This window comes from Lepidochelys kempii, chromosome 2 (assembly GCF_965140265.1).
Source record: "Lepidochelys kempii isolate rLepKem1 chromosome 2, rLepKem1.hap2, whole genome shotgun sequence".
NCBI classification, from domain to species: Eukaryota; Metazoa; Chordata; order Testudines; family Cheloniidae; genus Lepidochelys; species Lepidochelys kempii.
In genome coordinates, this window is record NC_133257.1 from 81,475,570 (window position 1) to 81,497,232 (window position 21,663).

General features: G+C 41.5%; 2 protein-coding genes across 8 annotated transcripts in view; one reads left to right on the forward strand and one right to left on the reverse strand.

Moving 5' to 3' along the window:
- OSBPL1A (oxysterol binding protein like 1A) overlaps window positions 1–21,663 on the forward strand; it is a 207,892-nt gene that overhangs the window by 151,594 nt on the left and 34,635 nt on the right. Inside the window, exon 28 of one of the 2 annotated variants that reach the window (XM_073331364.1) lies at window positions 9,679–10,296. The exons of the other annotated variant lie outside the window; for it this stretch is intronic. Coding sequence (XP_073187465.1) covers window positions 9,679–9,736 — 58 coding nt within the window. The 3' untranslated portion in view covers window positions 9,737–10,296. Of the gene's footprint in view, window positions 1–9,678; window positions 10,297–21,663 lie in introns of those variants that run through there. 2 annotated transcript variants of the gene reach the window in all.
- The window catches only part of TTC39C (tetratricopeptide repeat domain 39C), a 61,127-nt gene continuing 55,118 nt past the window's right edge, over window positions 15,655–21,663 (reverse strand). For 5 of the 6 annotated variants that reach the window (XM_073331370.1, XM_073331367.1, XM_073331368.1 and 2 more), the window contains 2 exons: window positions 19,163–19,201; window positions 15,655–18,700 (listed from right to left, as the gene is read on the reverse strand). In XM_073331370.1, coding sequence (XP_073187471.1) covers window positions 18,611–18,700; window positions 19,163–19,201 — 129 coding nt within the window. In that variant the 3' untranslated portion in view covers window positions 15,655–18,610. The remainder of the gene's footprint in view (window positions 18,701–19,162; window positions 19,202–21,663) is intronic. The other variant, XR_012157238.1, reaches the window with a different exon arrangement.

Here is a 21,663-nt window from a genome sequence, read left to right on the forward strand (position 1 = left end):
ATTCCGCCATTCCACGCGGGGTCTGGGTTACCGAAATACCGTCTGAAAACAACCGGGCCCCCGTCTGTAAATAAAGGATTGATCGATAAGTGATGACCGCCTCCCACCCGAACTAGAAGTTCGGGCTTTCCTTGCATGAGGTGGGGCGGGGAGCTTTTACGTTTTTATGCCCGTATAAAAATGTCCCCACCAGTCCAATCTTTTTAAGTTTCAGAAATGCCAAATTTTAAAAACTAGCCGCAAAACGCACCTGGATGAGGCTGCTGCCATAGGCTTTTTCCCGAGTCTAAATTGGAGCTTTTAGGCAGAGCAGAGCTAGCTCATTGGGGGCCCTAAGCAGGAATATTTTCCCCTCTTTCCCCCACCTCCACCCACATCATACAAAGCTGCTCAGGGCCCTAAGCAATAGCTTAGTCTGCTTTTGCCTAGTGCCTGCTCTGCTATCTTAGGGTTTCATGTAAGCAGGAGGAAGTACTGCGGAGACTAGTAGCCACTATTAACTAGAATTGTATTAGCTCTGCTTTCTTACATAACTCAGGCTTTCACCTTTGAAGGACATTAAAAAACTACTTATCTGAAAAACTAAACATACCAACGTTTCTCACCCCCATTGCATATAAAATAATAGGCGAGGAGAAGAGCGAGGGGAGTAGTTAAAACAGGGTGGAGATTTTGCTACAGTAGATTTCAGTTTCCTTGACTATGACAGACTGTCAAAGTCAGCATAATCCTAAAAACAGAGTTATCAGTGTGCTAGCCTTCACTGCCCTCATCAGACTTTCCACTTTGTGCTGGGTCTAGGTGGCGCTCTGGCCAAAACGTGACCCAGAACAGTATGAGTTCAGACCTGGCCTGCCTCAAGCTGGAGACCAGACTTTCTCTAGCACAACTGCCTCTGTACCAGGCTCCCAGAACAAATTACCACATTATAAAGGGCAACTTCTTTTCTGGCTTGTTTGTAGAAGCAGAAGACAATTCATTATACACAAGGGCTTTGCCAGCCTCTTACAGGTATCTTCAGGCTTGTCTTCATTGCAACAGTTAGTTTGCATTAGTCCAGTTACTCCTTTGGAGCTAATTCAAGTGAGTAGACACATGGCCAGTGAATTGGTTACTGGAGTAATTGGATTAGTAGTTGAGTTCTAACTCAGCTGCTGTATCCCCATTTCATTACTAGCTTGAGCACGGTGCTTAATTTGTAATGAAAGAGGTGCTGGGGCTCAAGCAATTTTTTTTACTTCCATAACTAACGCGGCAAGCACAGTTGCTGGGGCTCTGAACTGCCACACCTAGAGGTGCCAGGGTGCAGCTCTGGCAAAAATTACGCATGGCTTCAGCATCAGCAGCACTCAAGCCCACCCTGTCCCTGAAGGGCCAGTTAGCTCAAAGCACCACTTAACTTGAGCTAGAAAGTTGTGTGTGGATGGGGGTTGGGTTAGGGGCAAAACGTGAGTTATAGCTCAAGCTACCATGCAGTGAAGACAAGCCCTTAGAGCTTTATTTCATGTGCCTTCCTCCGCCACCCCCTCCCATTCTGGGGGCTGAAGGAGTTCTGTATTTTTAATATCACACCTATATAGATTGCAGACACATCTGCACTATGAGGATTATAATGGCATAACTATGGCACCACAGCTATGCCAGAGTAACTCCGTAGTATAGACACAGCCTACAACAAACTCAGCTGCACTAGGCTAGCAGCACTTCAGTGGGTGCTTAAATAAAGTCTCACACAGCACATCTAGCTCGTAAGAAACTTTCTAAGGAATATTGCAATTCATGACATCAGCATATTGCATCGAAGGCTTGGTCAACTGACAACGTTATTCTGTGGAGCTGCCTGAGTTTGTATATTTAAAAGGTATGTATGGGGTAGGAGAAGGGGTGTCACAGTTCTGTTAACATGTCTATCACCTGGGCGTCCAAGGACAATTAGAATTACTGAAATCTTTCAATAACCTTACCTTTCAAAGATTTCCAAATACATTTTTACTCCATTTCTGTATCCCCTACTATAAACAACCACACAAGCCTCCTCTTCCTTCTTCTATAAAAATGGCACTTCCCTTTTGTGGAGGACATTTAATCTGTCTGGTCATATCTGAACTTTTAGTCAGAGGTATGGGTAGGAGTTTTTGTGACCTTACTAAATAAGTTTGTGTAGATTGACATGAACAAACCATTATTGGGTTTTCTACATTTTTTTATTTATTAAAATAGTATGACCTCATATAGTATATTGCAGTTGTTCAACCCTTCTCCCTTAATTTTGCTAATGGATTACTATTAAATAAAACTATTTAAAGTGGCAGGTAAAATCAGTTAGAATTTAAGTCTATAAAACAACTTGATGTGAAATATTTTCACATTTACAAGTTGGGAATGAAGGAAATAAGGAAAAGTAATACAATTTTAAAATAAAATTGCTGAAAATTAGGTCCTTTTTACAATCTTAGTGAACCATGTGACCTGTCAGCACTTCAGAACATTACGTATTTCAGATTCTTTCTAAGAAATTCATTCAAAGGGTGATAGGGTGGTATTGTTTTTTAAAGCCTATCATAGATTAGGATGTCCAAATGTTGTTAGCAATTTAGACTAAGTTGTATATTTCAGTTCAAAAACCTCAAAGTATTTCAGTGCCATTAAACATTTGAAGCAGGTCATTATTTTGTTGCTTAAAGCTCTTTATAATACATTAAACTCAGTAGGAATTCATTCACAAGTAACAGGTTTCAGAGTAGCAGCCGTGTTAGTCTGTACTCGCAAAAAGAAAAGGAGGACTTGTGGCACCTTAGAGACTAACAAATTTATTTGAGCATAAGCTTTTGTGAGCTACAGCTCACTTAATCGGAAGTGAGCTGTAGCTCACTAAAGCTTATGCTCAAATAAATTTGTTAGTCTCTAAGGTGCCACAAGTCCTCCTTTTCTATTCACAAGTAACAGATCCAACCACATACTGTAATTTTATTTCTGTTGTCTCTGGTCAAAACACCATAGGGGCCTATATTTTGAAACTTTAAAGAGTGTTAATAGCCTTGAATTTCATCCTATTCATTTCAGACCATTTTTCCAGTTTGTCAAGATAATTTTGAATTCTAATTGCTTAATTTGAGCTTCTGAAATGGATTATTAAGGCACTGAGGGGGGGAAATTCAACTACCTCGTAAGCTAACTTCTGAAAAAGACCTACATAGATAAAATATATGCATGACATACAAGATTCTTCATGAAAGCTGAAAAGTAGTAATTATATACCTTCCGTTGTACTCTTGGGTCCTTATATCTCTGTTCAGGCTTGGCAAGAATTCCGATAACTCTGAGGTTCTAAGATGCTGCATGCAGTGGCAGTTGATTTGTGCCATCTCTGGTGAAGTACTCAGGCTGCCTAAAGTGATCAGTTCCTTTTGAATAAGAGGTGAAAATATTCCCCTAGCAAGAGACAATAAAAAATTAATATGAAGTCACAGTACCTATAAGTTGGTGTGTAGGAAGGTCCATACGTGGTAATCCACTGAGAAGTGTACCATCTGAAAAAAAAAACCCTATCACATAACCAATTATCTCTTCACTAAAGAAACTCCTCCTTTCAAAGGCTTCTCACTCTTGGACAATAAAGACCTGGACTACACTACAAAAATAACCATGTTAAAATATGAAGTATTGGTATAGCACAATTGTTGTAGGTTTGCTTGCCATAAACAGAAAAAAACCCAAAACAGAAACCAACCAAATATGGCTGGGGTTATGTTTTAACCTTGGTAGATACCTAGGTTTGAACATGCTTTCCTAGCACAGTTATACCTTGTTTATGGCCACGCAAACAACACACACATCTGGGCCCACAATCATGTTTCATAGCTGTGTTTTAAAAACTTGGTTGTTGTAGTAAAGTGAGAGATTTAAAATTTCCAAGTACGTCTCTAAAAGAAAAAAGTCCAACTACTTTCTCACAGGCAGTGAGAAACAAAGAATAAAGTGAACAGGTCATGACTAGTAAGATTAACTAGATTTATTTTCACATATGGAGAAATAAGATACCTCATCTTAAAAGTCTAATAGAGGACTAAAATAATAGATAAATAAAATTCATGGGTGTGGGAGGTACGACAATTAAGGTAACCCCCTGCCTGGCAAAGCAGTCTACATATGGATTCCAGTTTGGAAGCCAAATCTAAGCAATAGGATTTAGTATGCAGAAAAGACAACAATGGCTGCTTTACAAGTGTCCTGGATGCACCTGCCTCCTACAGCAGAGGCTTTGACATAACTTTCAGGTTCCAGGTCTGCAAAGCTGTAACAGTGAAATTGCAACCCAACTGATGTTTAAACATAGTCCTCTGGGAAAAAGCAAAACTTATTAGTGTCAACTGAAACAAAAAGCTCGGTGGGTTTTCAAAGACCTTCAGTCCACACCAAACAAAGACTCATCTGTATTGAGCTTGAGAAGACAGGCTTTTCCAGGTTGAGAATGTGTGGTGAAGGGGAAATCAGTCTGGATGACTGATTCATTTATGTCAAACTCCGTTATCACCTTTGGAAGCAGCCTAAGATGAATCCACCACTCCACTTTTACTTGAAGAGTTTAGAATAAATTGGACCAGACATTAGGGCCTGAAGTTCACTCCTACCAGCTGAAGTTCCTTCCCCCAGAAAAATGAACTTCCATGAAAGAAACGAACTCACAGGTGCAGAGAGATTCAAAAGTATCAGCTTAGTTAAGACAACATTAAATAGTCTATAATACAAAGGCTATTTAATAGGAAGGGTTTCAGTGTATCAAGCCGCAATGAACCTGACAACCTGACACTGCAAAGAAACTGGTCTATTTTCAGTATATTAAATTAAAGGCCAAAACATCAGCCAAAGGATTTGAATTTATCTTTAACACTGACCCTAGCAATGAAGGCAAATGAGCAGTTTTTATGTGGGGCATGAAAAGGAACCTCAGATACCTTTTACAACTTATAACTAAACCTTTCTTACTTATTACTAAGTCTTTCTGACAGATTCCCTTGAGCAATTAGGATGAGATGAAACACCTTTTACAAAAACACCCCAGCTTTAGACTTCTACCTTGTTAGGAGTCATGCTCATAGGGAATGGTATCGTAAATTGGAGTGTAAAGAGGTGCCTTGGGTCTGTGTGATCAGATGTGGCAAGTCTCTGAATCTAAAAGGTTAACCCACTGTCACCCCTAAGTTGGGAACCATATTTGTCTTTGGTGGTAGAAGCATAAAAGGATTTTCCCATTTGTCTCTCTTGTATCTGGTTTGGAATTTTGCTACAAATGGCATCAGTGGATGGAATAGGAATCTGTTTCCAATACAATATTGAAAGGATTAGATTTTTATCTGGAAATCTCAACAAATGTCAGTTTCACTGTACACAAACAAACAAACATTATTTCCATTGATAAATCAAAATTTACAGATAGTAAAAGCAGGAAAAGTGCTGCTTGAAAGCTTATTATTTAGGGATATTTACTTTGTCAACATCATATGTCAAAATATACAATCTCAACATCTACAGTCATTAAATAATTATTTGCTGGCATCCCCATAATTTCCTGCAACTGTGAACATTTACACTGATAAAAATAAAAAAAGCTTAAAAATAATTATCTGTTGAAATTATAAAAATAATCAAATTCTGCTAAGCCTAAATATTTTGCTACTGACCAGTGTAGAGCACAAGCCATTGATAATTGTCCAGAGGTGATATGACCAGGTCTTTCTCTCATATCCCACTCCTAAAGACCCAATTCACTACCTCCTCACTCTTTGGGTATGTCTACACTATGAAATCAGGTCGAATTTATAGAAGTCGGTTTTTTAGAAATCGGTTTTATATATTCGAGTGTGTGTGTCCCCACAGAAAATGCTCTAAGTGCATTAAGTGCATTAACTCGGCGGAGCGCTTCCACAGTACCGAGGCTAGTGTCGACTTCCGGAGTGTTGCACTGTGGGTAGCTATCCCAGAGTTCCCGCAGTCTCCGCTGCCCATTGGAATTCTGGGTTGAGATCCCAATGCCTGATGGGGCTAAAACATTGTCGCGGGTGGTTCTGGGTACATATCGTCAGGCCCCCATTCCCTCCCTCCCTCCGTGAAAGCAAGGGCAGACAATCGTTTCGCGCCTTTTTTCCTGAGTTCCCTGTGCAGACGCCATACCACGGCACGCATGGAGCCCACTCAGGTAACCATCACCCTATGTCTCCTGGGTGCTGGCAGACGCGGTACTGCATTGCTACACAGTAACAGCAACCATTGCCTTGTGGCAGCAGACGGTACAGTACGACTGGTAGCTGTCCTTGTCATGTCCAAGGTGCTCCTGGCCACATCGGCCAGGAGTGCCTGGGCAGATATGGGCACAGGGACTAAATTTGGAGTGACTCGACCAGGTCATTCTCTTTAGTCCTGCAGTCAGTCCTATTGAACTGTCTTATGGTGAGCAGGCAGGCAATACAGATTGCTAGCAGTCCTATTGCATCATCTTCTGCCTGGCAGCCATGAGATGTGGATGACATGCAATCCTTCTGCACCATCTGCTGCCAGCCAAAGATGTAAAAGATAGATGGAGTGGATCAAAACAAGAAATAGACCAGATTTGTTTTGTACTCACTTGCTCCCCCCCCCTCCCAGTCTAGGGGACTCATTCCTCTAGGTCACACTGCAGTCACTCACAGAGAAGGTGCAGCAAGGTAAATCTAGCCATGTATCAATCAGAGGCCAGACTAACCTCATTGTTCCAATAAGAACAATAACTTAGGTGCACCATTTCTTATTGGAACCCCCCGTGAAGTCCTGCCTGAAATACTCCTTGATGTAAAGCCACCCCCTTTCTTGATTTTAGCTCCCTGAAGCCAACCCTGTAAGCCGTGTCGTCAGTTGCCCCTCCCTCCGTCAGAGCAACGGCAGACAATCGTTCCGTGCCTTTTTAGAAAGGCACGCTGGCGCAGTTTACTGACTTGGTTAGACCTCAGCGAAACCAATATTCCCACTGTTATTACTGCTTGCTGTGTGCTCCACAATATCTGTGAGAGTAAGGGGGAGACATTTATGGCAGGGTGGGAGGTTGAGGCAAATCGCCTGGCTGCTGGTTACGCACAGCCAGACCCCAGAGTGGTTAGAAGAGCACAGGAGGGCGCGGTACGCATCAGAGAAGCTTTGAAAACCAGTTTCATGACTGGCCAGGCTACGGTGTGAAAGTTCTGTTTGTTTCTCCTTGATGAAACCCCCCACGCCTTGGTTCACTCTACTTCCCTGCAAGCTAACCACCCTCCCCTCCTCCCTTCAATCACCGCTTGCAGAGGCAATAAAGTCATTGTTGCTTCACATTCATGCATTCTTTATTCATTCATCACACAAATAGGGGGATAACTACCAAGGTAGCCCAGGAGGGGTGGTGGAGGAGGGAAGGAAAATGCCACACAGCACTTTAAAAGTTTACAACTTTAAAATTTATTGAATGCCAGCCTTCTTTTTTTTGGGTAGTCCTCTGTGGCGGAGTGGCTGGTTGGCCGGTGGCCCCCGCATCGCGTTCTTGGGCGTCTGGGTGTAGAGGCTATGGAACTTGGGGAGGAGGGCGGTTAGTTACACAGGGGCTGTAGTGGCAGTCTGTGTTCCAGCTGCCTTTGCTGCAGCTCAGCCATACACTGGAGCATACTGGCTTGGTCCTCCAGCAGCCTCAGCATTGAATCCTGCCTCCTCTCATCACACTGCCGCCACCTATCATCTTCAGCTCACCACTTACTCTCTTCAGCCCGCCACCTCTTCCCGCGCTCATTTTGTGCTTTCCTGCACTCTGACATTGTCTGCCTCCACGCATTCGTCTGTGCTCTGTCAGTGTGGGAGGACAGCATGAGCTCAGAGAACATTTCATTGTGAGTGCATTTTTTTTCACCTTCTAATCTTCGCTAGCCTCTGGGAAGGAGAAGATCCTGTGATCATTGAAACACATGCAGCTGGTGGAGAAAAAAAAAGGGACAGTGGTATTTAAAAAGACACATTTTACAAAACAGTGGCTACACTCTTTCAGGGTAAACCTTGCTGTTAACATTACATACATAGCACATGTGCTTTCATTACAAGGTCGTATTTTGCCTCCCTCTACCGTGTGGCTACCCCCTCAACCCTCCCCCCTCCCAGTGGCTAACAGCAGGGAACATTTCTGTTCAGCCACAGGTAAACAGCCCAGCAGGAACGGGCTCCTCTGAGTGTCCCCTGAAGAAAAGCACCCTATTTCAACCAGGTGACCATGAATGATATCTCACTCTCCTGAGGATAACACAGAGAGATAAAGAATGGATGTTGTTTGAACACCAGCAAACATACACTGCAATGCTTTGTTGTACAATGATTCCCGAGTACGTGTTACTGGCCTGGAGTGGTAAAATGTCCTACCATGGAGGACGCAATAAGACTGCCCTCCCCAGAAACCTTTTGCAAAGGCTTTGGGAGTACATCCAGGAGAACCGCGAATGCCAGGGCAAAGTAATCCTTTCACATGCTTGCTTTTAAACCATGTATAGTATTTTAAAAGGTACACTCACCAGAGGTCCCTTCTCCGCCTGCCTGGTCCAGGAAGCAGCCTTGGGTGGGTTCGGGGGGTACTAGCTCCAGGTCCAGGGTGAGAAACAGTTCCTGGCTGTCGGGAAAACCGGTTTCTCCACTTGCTTGCTGTGAGCTATCTACAACCTCCTCCTCCTCCTCCTCCTCATCATCTTCTTCGTCCACAAAACCTGCTTCCGTGATGCCTCCATCTCCATTGAAGGAGTCCAACAACACGGCTGGGGTAGTGGTGGCTGAACCCCCTAAAATGGCATGCAGCTCATCATAGAAGCGGCATGTTTGGGGCTCTGACCCGGAGCGGCCGTTCGCCTCTCTGGTTTTCTGGTAGGCTTGCCTCAGCTCCTTAAGTTTCATGCGGGACTGCTTCGGATCCCTGTTATGGCCTCTGTCCTTCATGCCCTGGGAGATTTTCACAAAGGTTTTGGCATTTCGAAAACTGGAACGGAGTTCTGATAGCACGGATTCCTCTTCCCATACAGCGATCAGATCCCGTACCTCCCGTTCGGTCCATGCTGGAGCTCTTTTGCGATTCTGGGACTCCATCAGGGTCACCTCTGCTGATGAGCTCTGCATGGTCACCTGCAGCTTGCCATGCTGGCCAAACAGGAAATTGAAATTCAAAAGTTCGCGGTCCTTTTCCTGTCTACCTGGCCAGTGCATCTGAGTTGAGAGTGCTGTCCAGAGCGGTCACAATGGAGCACTCTGGGATAGCTCCCGGACGCCAATACCATCTAATTGTGTCCACAGTACCCCAAATTCGACCCAGCAAGGCCGTTTTAAGCGCTAATCCACTTGTCAGGGGTGGAGTAAGGAAATCGATGTTAAGAGCCCTTTAAGTCGAAATAAAGGGCTTCATCTTGTGGATGGGTGCAGGTTTACATTGATTTAACGCTGCTAAATTCGACCTAAAGTCCCTGTTAGCCACAGGGAAGAGGGAGGGTGGAGGGGCTAGCCACGCGCTGGGGGAGGCAAAATGCGACCTTGTAACGAAAGCACATGTGCTATGTATGTAATGTTAACAGCAAGGTTTACCGTGAAAGAGTGTACCCATTGTTCTAGAAAATGTGCCTTTTTAAATACCATTGTCCCTTTCTTTCTCTCCACCAGCTGTATGTGTTTCAAGGATCACAGGATCTTCTCCTTTCCAGAGGCTAGCGAAGATTAGAAGGTGAAAAAAAATGCACTCACAATGAAATGTTCTCTGAGCTCATGCTGTCCTCCCACACTGACAGAGCACAGACGAATGCGTGGAGGCAGACAATGTCAGAGTGCAGGAAAGCACAAAATGAGCGCGGGAAGAGGTGGCGGGCTGAAGAGAGTAAGTGGTGAGCTGAAGATGATAGGTGGCGGCAGTGTGATGAGAGGAGGCAGGATTCAATGCTGAGGCTGCTGGAGGATCAAACTAATATGCTCCAGCGTATGGTTGAGCTGCAGGAAAGGCAGCAGGAGCACAGACCGCCGCTACAGCCCCTGGGTAACCAACCGCCCTCCTCCCCAACTTCCATAGCCTCGCCCAAGAACGCGGTGGTGGGGGCTTCCGGCCACCCAGCCACTCCACCCCAGAGGATTGCCCAAGCAACAGAAGGCTGGCATTCAATAAGTTTTAAACTTTTAAAGTGCTGTGTGGCCTTGTCCTTCCCTCCTCCACTACCCCTCCTGGTGCTTCTCTCCTCCACCACCCCTCCTGGGCTACCTTGGTAGTTATCCCCCTATTTGTGTGATGAATGAATAAAGAATGCATGCATGTGAAGCAACAATGACTTTATTGCCTCTGCAAGCGGTGATTGAAGGGAGGAGGGGAGAGTGATTAGCTTACAGGGAAGTAGAGTAGAACCAAGGGGCGGGGGGGTTTCATCAAGGAGAAACAAACAGAACTTTCACGCCGTAGCCTGGCCAGTCATGAAACTGGTTTTCAAAGCTTCTCTGATGCGTACTGCGCCCTCCTGTGCTCTTCTAACCACTCTGGGGTCTGGCTGCGCGTAACCAGCAGCCAGGTGATTTGCCTCAACCTCCCACCCCGCCATAAACATTTCCCCCTTACTCTCACAGATATTGTGGAGCACGCAGCAAGCAGTAATAACGGTGGGAATATTGGTTTGGCTGAGATCTAAGCGAGTCAGTAAACTGCGCCAGCACGCCTTTAAACGTCCAAATGCACATTCTACCACCATTCTGCACTTGCTCAGCCTGTAGTTGAACAGCTCCTGACTACTGTCCAGGCTGCCTGTGTACAGCTTCATGAGCCATGGCATTAAGGGGTAGGCGGGGTCCCCAAGGATTACTAAAGGCATTTCAACATCCCCAAAGGTTATTTTCTAGTCTGGGAATAAAGTCCCTTCCTGCAGCTTTTGAAACAGACCAGAGTTCCTGAAGATGCGAGCGTCATGTACGTTTCCCGGCCATCCCACGTTGATGTTGGTGAAACGTCCCTTGTGATCCACCAGAGCTTTCAGCACTATTGAAAAGTACCCCTTGTGGTTTATGTACTGGCTGCCCTGGTGGTCCAGTCCCAAGATAGGGATATGGGTTCCATCTATGGCCCCACCACAGTTAGGGAATCCCATTGCAGCAAAGCCATCCACTATGACCTGCACATTTCCCAGGGTCACTACCCTTGATATCAGCAGCTCAGTGATTGTGTTGGCTATTTGCATCACAGCAGCCCCCACAGTAGATTTGCCCACTCCAAATTGATTCCCGACTGACAGGAAGCTGTCTGGAGTTGCAAGCTTCCACAGGGCTATTGCCACTCGCTTCTCAACTGTGAGGGCTGCTCTCATCTTGGTAGTCTTGCACCTCAGGGCAGGGGAAAGCAAATCACAAAGTTCCATGAAAGTGCCCTTACGCATACGAAAGTTTCGCAGCCACTGGGAATCGTCCCAGACCTGCAACACTATGTGGTCCCACCAGTCTGTGCTTGTTTCCCGAGCCCAGAATCTTTGTTCAACTGCATGAACCTGCCCCATTAACACCATGATGCCCACATTGCCAGGGCCCCTGCTTTGAGAGAAGTCTGTGTCCATGTCCTCATCACTCACGTCATCACGTTGACGTCGCCTACTCGCCCGGTTTCGCTTTGCCAGGTTCTGGTGCTGCATATACTACTGGATAATGCGTGTGGTGTTTAATGTGCTCCTAATTGCCAAAGTGATCTGAGCGGGCTCCGTGCTTGCCGTGGTATGGCGTCTGCACAGAAAACAGGCGTGGAACGATTGTCTGCCATTGCCCTGACGGAGGGAGGGGCAACTGATGACATGGCTTACAGGGAATTAAAATCAACAAAGGGGCGAGAAACAGAATGGCCCCCTCAAGGATAGAACTCAAAACTGGGTTTAGCAGGCCATTGATTTCACAGAGGGAGGAGAAAATGAATACAAAACAAATCTGGTCTATTTCTTGTTTTGTTCTACTTCATCTATCTTTATACATCTTGCTGGCAGCAGACTGTGCAGTACGACCGCTAGCCATCGTCATGACTGCTGACCATCATCTTCTGCTGGCTGCTGATTAAAAGACAGTGCACTGCTGGTAGGACTGAATCGCCATGAGACAAAACTTAAAAGGGAAATGACCTGGCTGAGTCACTCCCACGTTTGCCCAGGCACCCAGTTAAAAGAGCACCCAGGACTACGTCAACGATGGCTACCAGACATACTGCACTGTCTACTGCCAAAAGGCAATAAACTGCTGCTGTGTAGCAATGCAGTACCACGTCTGCCAGCACCCAGGAGACATACGGTGACAGTGAGCTGAGCGGGCTCCATGCTTGCCGTGGTATGGCGTCTGCACAGCTAACTCAAGAAAAAAGGTGCAAAACGATTGTCTGCCCTTGCTTTCATGGAAGGAGGGAGGGAAGGGGGGCCTGATGATATGTACCCAGAACCACCCGTGACAATGTTTTAGCCCCATCAGGCACTAGGATTTCTACCCAGAATTCAAATGGGCAGCAGAGACTGCAGGAAAGTTACCCACAGTGCAATGCTCCAGAAGTTGACAGTTGCCTCGGTACTGTGGACACACTCTGCCGACTACATGCACTTAAGAGCATTTGTGTGGGGACACCCACAATCGACTGTATAAAAACGCTTTCTACAAAACCGACTTCTATACATTCAACCTAATTTCATAGTGTAGACATATCCTGAGACAACAAAGAAACCATCTATTTAGTTTATTCAAGGTAAGTTTAATAGGTAACTTAATCATGGTCTATAAATAGCTACATTGGAAGATTTCTGATAGTAGAGGGCCTTTAACATACCAGACAAATGATGCAATGGCTGGAAGCTGAATCTAGAACAAATTCAGACTAGAAATCCTGTGCAAGTTAAGGGTGATGATAATTAATCATTGGAATAACTTATACTTAGGTACCTGGCAGATTTTCTATCACTTGAACTCTTTAAATCAAGATTGGACATCTTTCTAAAAGACATGCTTTGGCTCAGTCAGAAGTTATGGGCTTGCTGCAGGAATTACGGGGCAAAATTCTATTACCTGTTCTGTGCAGGAGGTCAAACTAGATCATACTGGTCCTATCTGGCCTTAAAAATCTATGAATAATTGCAGTTTGTCTCTGGTCTGCCACCAAGCCAGGAAAGCCTCAGCAGCTGTCCATCATCTGATGCAATAAGAGTCTGTACTGCTTGATACCACTTAGACTACAAAGTCTACTGAGATTGTCACATGTGGAGCTATGCCGTAAGTACCACAATACACTGCTGAGCCTCAGGGTCTACACATCTTTAGTTGTGGCCCTCGCTAAACTCTGAAAAATCTTCTCTGTCAGGATCTATGTTTTCAATCCTGACTTTGGGACAGGAAAGGTCTGAGTTTGAGCTATACCTAGCACAGCTCTTACGTATTTTTATTGTCTTTGAAGATCAAGCTGAGAATTCAGGTAGTTTATTAGGAAACAGACTCCTGCAGCATAAGAGAGGAACATACTGATCCTACAGTCTCTTTCAGGATTTTCTCCTTGATCAGTCACATCACAGTAGAATATCTGCTCTCATCCTATGTAGGTGTGTGGTCACTGCCACCAAGCATTTTGTGAAAACACGCTCTGCCAACAACAAATGGAATACACAGAGCTGGAAGGGATATTCCTCTAAGAGAAAGTAGTGGTACAGCCCAAGCACAGGATGTAAACCCTGAGCATGTAGGCATTTAAGATGCACAGTAGATTACCAGTTGCCTTTCCCTAGAAGCACTACTATTGGGCACAGGTTTCAGAGTAGCAGCCATGTTACTCTGTATCCGCAAAAAGAACAGGAGTACTTGTGGCACCTTAGAGATGAACACATTTATTAGAGCATAAGCTTTCGTGAGCTACAGCTCACTTGCATCCAATAAAGTGAGCTGTGGCTCACGAAAGCTTATGCTCTAATAAATGTGTTCGTCCCTAAGGTGCCACAAGTCCTCCTGTTCTTTTTATTGGGCACAGTGGTTGAATTAACTTTCAGTGAGAATATACATTCGCAACACACTATGTTACAGGATTTTGGTCTTTCTTAAAATGGTTGCATTGTTTTTCCAGTGTATCTTGTAAATGGGGTTCACAGATTCATAGATTCCAAGGCCAGAAAGGACCATTACAATCATCTAGTCTGACTTCCTGTATAAAACACAGACCAGAGAATTTCCCCAAAATAATTGCTGGAGCAGATCTTTTAGAAAAACATCCAATCTTGATTTTAAAAATGGTCAGTGGTGGAGAATCCACCAGAACCATTGATAAATTGTTTCAAGGTTAATCTTCTCTTACTGTTAAAAATTTACACTTTATTTCCAGTCTGAATTTGTCTAGCTTCAACTTCCAGCCCTTGAATTGTGTTATAACTTTCTCTGCTAGACTGAAAAGCCCATTATTAAATATTTGTTTTCCATATAAATACTTACCGATTGTAATGAAGTCACCGATTAACCTTCTCTTTGTTAAACTAAATAGACTGAGCTTGTTGAGTCTATTGTCATAAGGCATGTTTTCTAATCCTTTATTCATTCTGATGGCTCTTCTCTGAACCCTCTCCAATTTATCAACATCTGTCTTGAATTGTGGGCACCAGAACTGGACACAGTTGTTCAGTGCAGAGTTATTTTTACTGTTACATAATTTGTTTGCTTTGACATAGATGAAAATTATACAGGTACATGCAATTCAGTGGAACTAAGGCAAGTCCTATGATTGATGAATCAACATAGAGTACTTGTTTGCAATGTTTTGATTGTGCATTGGACATAATGGGCTAGAATCAGACCTCTGTTATAAATGGAGTAATCCCATTGATTTAGAATAAATTTGCATTCTATTCATTTTGATGAGGCTCTGGCCCACAGAGTATACTTAATTCTTGAAATGATTGATCGGATAACCCTGAAACATTACAAATTTGAGGCAGTGTTGTACAGGCACCTGCACAAGTTATAACTAAGATAGAAAGGCTACAAATCCCAGCTTTTTGTTTTGTTCTAAACCATTTAAATATTTATCAACCATTGTTGTTAAATATCTGCAGCATGGAGAATTATAGACAATATACTGGTATCTTGCTTCTTACTATTAAAAGATTAGTGGAGTTGAGTACATAGGAGATTCCCAAATTGTGGCCCATGGATAACTTCGTGGTGGTTCAGGAATAGCTAGCTGGTCAGATGGCACTGGCGGCTGCTTATCTCCAGCTAATAAATTTCACTAAAGATATCTAAACATATATTACATATTTTCCTAATATTTTTCCTTGTAGGCAGCTACTATAGTTGCTATAGGGATGTTGTTTTGTGATCATTACTCAGAAGGGATGTGGTTTGTGCAGTTATTTCATGGACAACCAGGAATGCATCCGATAAGTGAGCTGAAGCTTATGCTCAAATAAATTTGTTAGTCTCTAAGGTGCCACAAGTACTCCTTTTCCTTTAGACCCTTCACAATCACTCTATTAAAATACGTGTATTGTATGGTGCTACCAACACACTGCTTCTCATTTAGAATCTGGAACATCTACAGAGGTATTTTGGATTAGAAAATGTCCAAGAAACTGTTTAGACAGGAATATGTTCGGAAAATGGACAGGCAATTAAATACAGGTTTGGGGAATTTTATTTAAGAACCAGCCATGGCCAGAATACAAAACTAGCATCTAAAGTCAGCAAAAGAAGAAATTAACGTGCTCACCTGAGAGAAAACTGGAGACATTTTTGGAAAGTGGAGAAATACTGTGGGTACAGATTTTTAGGGGGAATAAAATTAAAGATCTTTACAATGAGTGTCAAATCTTCATGTCCATGCTACGACTGAGCTTAATATATAACCCATTTTCTAAACCAGAAGACTAAAACCATGATGAAAGAACAGAGGTTGAGGTAACTGCTGTTATACAATTCAGTATCAGCCAGGAAGTTTATGAATACTTGAAATCTTTGTATTCAGGAAGCCACTGACTAGGGGTAATTTTAAAGAGCAAGAACAATCTGGTCCATGTTTTCTTTTAATTTTACTCAGCAGAAATATAAAAGTGCAATTTCTGTAAGTTAATGACATGTACAGTACACCACAATAAATATTCTTATTTTTGGTGACATCTAAAAATTCTAGTTATTTACTTGAAATGAGTCATAATGAGATAAAAACTGTGTCAACAACCAAAAAACACCTGACCCAATAAAGATAAAATCTTAAACATATTCACCAGGAAGATGCGTATTGCATTATTGCTATTAGACCACGCCTCCGAGCTCTAAAGTATAAAAACTTATTCAAGTTACGTAAAATACAGTTGAGATTGTTCTCATCACAGGCATAATCTAATATAAAAAATAATTGATATTTACAAATAAGGAGATTCTCCTACGAGGGGAGAAAAAATACAGAAACAGTTCCACTTCAGTGATGATTTTCTGGACTCCATGGAGAAACTGAAACTTGCACAGAGCTGAGATGTTGTAGGAGTACATAGTGAGACAAGTCTGTTTCCATACCACTCCAACTCAACAGGCCTGGTGAGAGGAGTAGGCCATTTGGTAAGCCGACTTTCACACTGTCTCTACTATTCATCTGGGGGTATTTGGATCCTTCAAATCTCAACACGAAGCGATGCAGGAGTTGTGTGTCCTGGACAGTGCGTTCTTGCATTCAGTGCAAATGGGATACTACAGGAAATCTGTGGGTCATATTAAGTTGCCTATTTGCTACTTATTCAAAGTGAACTATATCCTTGATTAAAAAACAAAAAGCAGATAAGTCAGAAATAAAAAGAAGTATATTAAGCTCACTTTTAAACCACGATCAGGGTTCAAAGTAATATACAGTATAACGCTTCTATCCAATACTTGTTTGAATTGACCAATTCAAATAAGGATTGAACTCACAAAGCCAGAATTTTGTGACTCAGTATTACTGAATCAAATCTAAGGAGAAACATGTTCACTACATGTACTGTAACTAGACCATAAAACAATAAAGCTACATTATAGCCTCTAGGATTCACGAAGTCTTTCTCCCCATCTTGGACTGCAATAAAAAGGGGAGACTGGACTGCTTCTAAGCAAATCCCTAATAGTGGGAATTCTGTATTTCCAGTTAGAAAGCAAAGGTTGTTATCCTAATCTTTTCTCCCTGCCTAGTGAATATACATCATTACTTTCCCCCCCTCCACATCAGGTCTCATTTGAGATGCAACTCCTGAAGCAAACCAGTGCAAGTTAGATGTCCGCAAAATACTACATTTTGGAAACATTCTGCAAACACAAAATAAAATTAAAAAAAAGAAAAAGAAAGAAAAAAAAAGAGAGAAATTGAGCTAGGGAAGCATTTAAAGCAACCTGGCCAGAGCAAAGATAAGGCTTTATGATGACTGGATTTCCTTGGAAATGGTTATCACAGTTATGCAAAGCAACAGAATTTACTACCATTCTGGCCAGGTTTCACATTTTTTATAAGTAAAATGTATATCTCGATAAAATATTATACTAAAAAGAATGTGACAACATAAAAAGACAGTGAATGTGACTGACTGACAGGAAAACAGATTACAGTATTACTGCACATTTGGCTATGTTATATGGTTGTGGCAAATATTCTTAAGCTGACTGAGGTATATGAATACTTTAAACACCTGAGGTTTAGAGTACCATATATGGAAGTAAGGGAAGTGATACTATTCAGTAAGACAACCTTACTTAAAAATAAGGGGGGTTAAAAATTACTTTTTAAGGCTACTGCCTTTTCTTACAATATTTAGCAACCTGAGTGGGAAAGGATTTGCTAAACTCTTGGAACATCTAGCCTAGCAGGCCAATGCACCATTTAGAACATTAAGAACAAAACTAAAATGACTCATACAGTGACTAAATGTCAAAAACAAAGTATTTGGCTGGAAAATACCAGAAGCAGAGAGCCTAAATACTCTCATAATTTATCACAAATATGGATGGAAGTTTTCTAAAATGTACACATAGTATGCATCATCAAGACATTGGACTAACCCAGTAAATATAATGAGCAGACTGGCTATTATCCTCACTGAACAATTTTCTTCTTTTGTGCCCCTCTTTTTCGTTGGCTTTTGAAGGAAAAAAAAGAGTTCTGTCCATCTCTGCAAACTTATAATTTTCAACAATTATTTATATTGTATTATTTTCATCGAACACGAGGTTGTTCTCCCTAGAAAACATCTTTAGACTATTTAAACAGGTAAATGATACCTGTCAAAACTGGGCCAATGTTGTTGTGGTAAATCAGATATGTGCTTATTGTGCAGGTAAGGCTACAATCACAGACTACAAATGTTCAGTTGGTTTAAACTAAACAAAGAGTTAAAACACAATATCACTTAACCCTCTCTTTCTGGCTGACTTATTTTGTTTTTAATGATTAAGATTGTAAAACTTTACTATGTCACACCAACCCTGAACATTCTAGGAAAGTGTCTCTGGCACAGGTGGTTTTCAGAAGAAAAGCCAATCTTCCCAAAAGCTTAACCTCTGCTTTATCTTAAAGTGCGGAAACTGTGGGAAAGAATACGTCAAGACTTCCCGGCTGTCACTGTGGAACCACTTCCCTCAGAGAGGCTAAGGCTGCATGTATGCGGACATGCAATCTGTTCTCAAAATCATATCCATTGAATTCCTCCTGTAATACAAAATACATACAACTATTAACCTCATCGACCTTAGGATATCAAGGTGACTTGTTGAGGATGCTTAAGACGTCACTGAGCTACAAAACAGTAACTAGGACGAGGAAAATGGCTCTTGGAGCTTAAAAATTGCTAATAACCCTCTTCCCTTGCCAAAATTAAGCACTGCTGTTGGTAGATAGAAGGCGGCGCAGGAGGTTCCCCTCTACCTCCCAAGTGCAAGCAGGGACCAGTCTACTTCTCTATTAAAAGCTTGCACAGTAACTGGGAAATTGTATATGTCCAAAAGCTCCAGGAAATCCCAATGAATCCCATGCAATGAGTAAAAGGAATGACCAGTTCCAGTATATATAAAGTTATAGAGCATCGGTATACAACAACACTATAAAACCTACACCACAAGCTGAACTCTCAATTTCACTTAACAGCAGGATTAGGGTGTGTTGATTTGTTACCTTTGCCTGGAGAAGTAAGATTTTGCCTCTTGGCACAGTCTAGAAAAAGGAGAAGAAAATATCACTTTAGAAGAATGTACACATGGCAGAAAGGTCAAAGAGAATCTTTTAAAGTATAATGGTCAGACAAGAACTAAAGTCTCAACTCTGAAAATACTACTGGAGATGGGGTCTACTGGGACTACTCATGGTACTAAACATCATGCCCTGTAGGTGTTTACAGGCTCCTAATAAGGTACCTGACTGGTCCTGCGGTATGTATTTCTGTATGTATTTAAAAAACAGCACTTCTGTCTACTTAAAAACAAAACACAACACTATGTAGAACTATAAGCACTACAGTGAGCTACAATATAAAGTGAAAGCACTAAAGTTATAGGCAAACTGAAGTTTAAGAATCGCAAATTTACTCTTTTGACTAATTCAACTTGAAAAACATATCAATTATTCACTGAGTTTCAAGTTTTTTTTCTTATCGGTTTCAGTTTATTCATTTGAACCTCCTCTTTCGAAATACTAAAAGATTTCCGTATGTCATACAACTTGCCCATCTGCAATAATAAGCATGGGATAAAGATAGACCTTATTAGAATGATTTGGAAGAGAAAAGAGAATATTTTGTTCGTCAATAACGAGCTATTTTTCTTGACATAGCAAAGGTTATTCAAGCTTGTAGGAAAAATTTGGTATTTTCAACTGAATTTTTATTACTGGTTTGAAGGTTTCTACTCTATTCCCCAGTAAGATGAATACGAGAAAGATGAAAGTGATTCAGATGAATATCTTACTAAATTTTTTCTGAATACAAATACCTTAAATATTTGTAGTTTTTATTTCTAAATGGTATAGCTACATTCAGAAGTGTATAAAAATATTACCCATAAAGTTTGTGTTTTGCCCAAAGTCTTAGTCTCTTATATAGCATCTACCACTATGGTATCGAAGGGCTTAATGAATGGAAGAGCTTAAAAATAATGAAGTTAATTCAGATGAAATGCTGTTTGATTTCATAGATAAATATGAATAACTTCAAATTAAATTGGAGTACTTTTTTATTAAAAGTCATGATTTTATGATAAAAATGCAAATCAGTATCTGTATCTTTCATTCATTAACTTCAGTATGTTTAATCCTTTTCTTCTATGCCCCAAGTTTATTTCCAGAGTTTTTTATTTTTACAAGATCAAAACTCTGAGAATCATATTGTAACTAAAGATGATCCACACTGATGGGATATGCATACACCTGGGCTGTGAACTCTAGCTTCTAGAAAGCACTGTATGCTGGGATCCACTCATTCCCATGCCCAGTTCTGATGGTATAAAATGGTGAGCAGCCCCAACCATCAATCAGTTACTTCCTCTAATTCACAAATCTCTTTACAAGAGACTCCAAAAAAGTAGGAATGTGATGAAGAAGTATGTATTACATACAAAAAATACATTTAAAACATTAGGTTTGAAAGCTCTCAAAAGTTAGTCCTGTGCACTGAACGAGACAGGGGTCCTGTGGAAGAAATAATATGTGATCATATAATTTAAGACTATATCATAATTAGGCTTGGAAGGATTAGATTTTTAATTTTTAAATGTCCATAAGTTTCAATTTCATCATACCCATGCAAACTGACCAAAAAAATATTTCCACTGATAATGCTTAAAATAAACATTGATAACATTGTCAACATATAAAAAAAATAAAAACCAAATTCTGCAAACCCTAATCATAGTTCATACGCATGGGAGAGGGAGTTCACAGGTAATCATAAATCCAATGTTTCTTAACTTCTTAGTGCTTTGCAACTTTTTTAACAGATTAAAAAACCCAACCCTAACTTATCTGAAAAACTGAAAAAACAAAAATTTCATAATCATATTCACTCCCCACATAGGTCACCAGCAGGGATGGGATCAGTAAATCCATAGCACAGTCCTCTACTACTTGGGCTAAAAGAGTAACTGATATCAAGTTATCTTCCATGTGGACCCACCACTGGAGGTGGATGAAAACACACACACTTTGCCTGAGTTTCACAGCTATTTACTAGACAGCAAAGGAATGTCAAGAGTTATTGGGTTCATTTCCAGGTTCTGGAGAACTCAAGAAGTTACAGACCTCTGCCTTTCCCAGCCTCTCCCAGTCCCCCTCTATTCATACTTCACCTGCTGCTCATACTGGCAGCTATAAAAAATAAAAAAACAACATAACAAATGTAAGAAAAAGGAAGTTGACAGTAATGAATATGAATTGGAACTTAGGAATTGTAGAAAATTGATAAGGGAAGCAAAGGGTCATAAGGAAAACTCTACAACCAGCAGAGATCAGAATGATAAGGAGGTTTTTAAAAATATATTAGGAACAAAAAGAATCCCAACAATGGCATTGGTCCATTACTATAGGGAAATGGCAGAATTATCAGTAACACCACAGAAATGGCAGAAGTGTTCAATAAATATTTCTGTTCTGTATTTGGGGAAAATATAGATGATATAGTCTCATCA